The following is a 769-nucleotide window of genomic DNA, read 5'->3' as shown; positions in this document are numbered from 1 at the left end:
CCAAACGCCCCCCCCCCCTTTTCCCAGCAGCCCCCCCGCCTCGCAGTCGCTCTGTGTCACCCTGGAACCGGCGCTGCTGCTCAAGGGGGACGTGATGGTGAGGGGGGGGCAGGCAGGGGGGACCCCCGACCTTTGTGCGTGACCCCGGCTCACCTGTCCGAGCCCCTCCCTCACCTGTGCCCCCCTCCCCCTCCAGGTGCGCTGTTATCACCGGCGGCGGGGGGGGCGCGAGGCGGTTTTTGGGGTTCAGTTCCACACGGGGACCCTGCGCGGGCCCCGCCTGAGGCTGCGCCGGGACGAGCTCGACCTGGCCTGGCAAGGTGGGGGCACGGGGGGTGCCCGGGGCCGGGAAAGCCAGCGGAGCTGCGGGGCTTGGGGGGCACGGGTGGACACGGGGAGTTTGGGGGTGCTGGGGGGGCTCGGGGGTGCTCGGAGGGGGGCACCAGGGGATTTGGGGCCCCCAGTTCCCCTGTACCCCCCCAGACAGAGCGAGGAGGGCAGAGCGGGGAGAGTTGGGGTGTGCGGGAGGGGGTATGAGGGCTGGGAACGAGGGATTGAGGGTGCGGGGGATTTGGGGCTGGGGGTTATGGGGACACCCCCACGGCCCGCCAACCCCGCCATTAACCTCCAGACCAGCGCTTCCCCCCCGACGCCACAGTGGAGTTCATCTTCTCCTCAGGCCCCGAGAGGGTCGAAGGTGGGTTTTGGGGGGCCCAGAGCAGCGGGGATACCCCGCCGGAGCCCCCCTGACCGCCCACCCCTCCTGCCC

The 769-nt window shown here is 72.3% G+C and overlaps 1 protein-coding gene across 1 annotated transcript in view; it reads left to right on the top strand.

Annotated features, from left to right (window-relative positions):
• Window positions 1-769, top strand: part of TNS2 (tensin 2) — an 11,128-nt gene that overhangs the window by 5,599 nt on the left and 4,760 nt on the right. Inside the window, exons 10-12 of the mRNA XM_041476099.1 lie at window positions 31-97; window positions 197-320; window positions 632-734. Of these exons, the coding sequence (XP_041332033.1) occupies window positions 31-97; window positions 197-320; window positions 632-734 (294 nt within the window). The remainder of the gene's footprint in view (window positions 1-30; window positions 98-196; window positions 321-631; window positions 735-769) is intronic.

The sequence above is a fragment of the Pyrgilauda ruficollis genome, unplaced genomic scaffold, assembly GCF_017590135.1.
Source record: "Pyrgilauda ruficollis isolate IOZ18807 unplaced genomic scaffold, ASM1759013v1 scaffold377, whole genome shotgun sequence".
Lineage (NCBI taxonomy): Eukaryota > Metazoa > Chordata > Aves > Passeriformes > Passeridae > Pyrgilauda > Pyrgilauda ruficollis.
The sequence above is the reverse complement of the archived record's forward strand: the minus strand, read 5'-3'. Positions and strand labels throughout refer to the sequence as shown.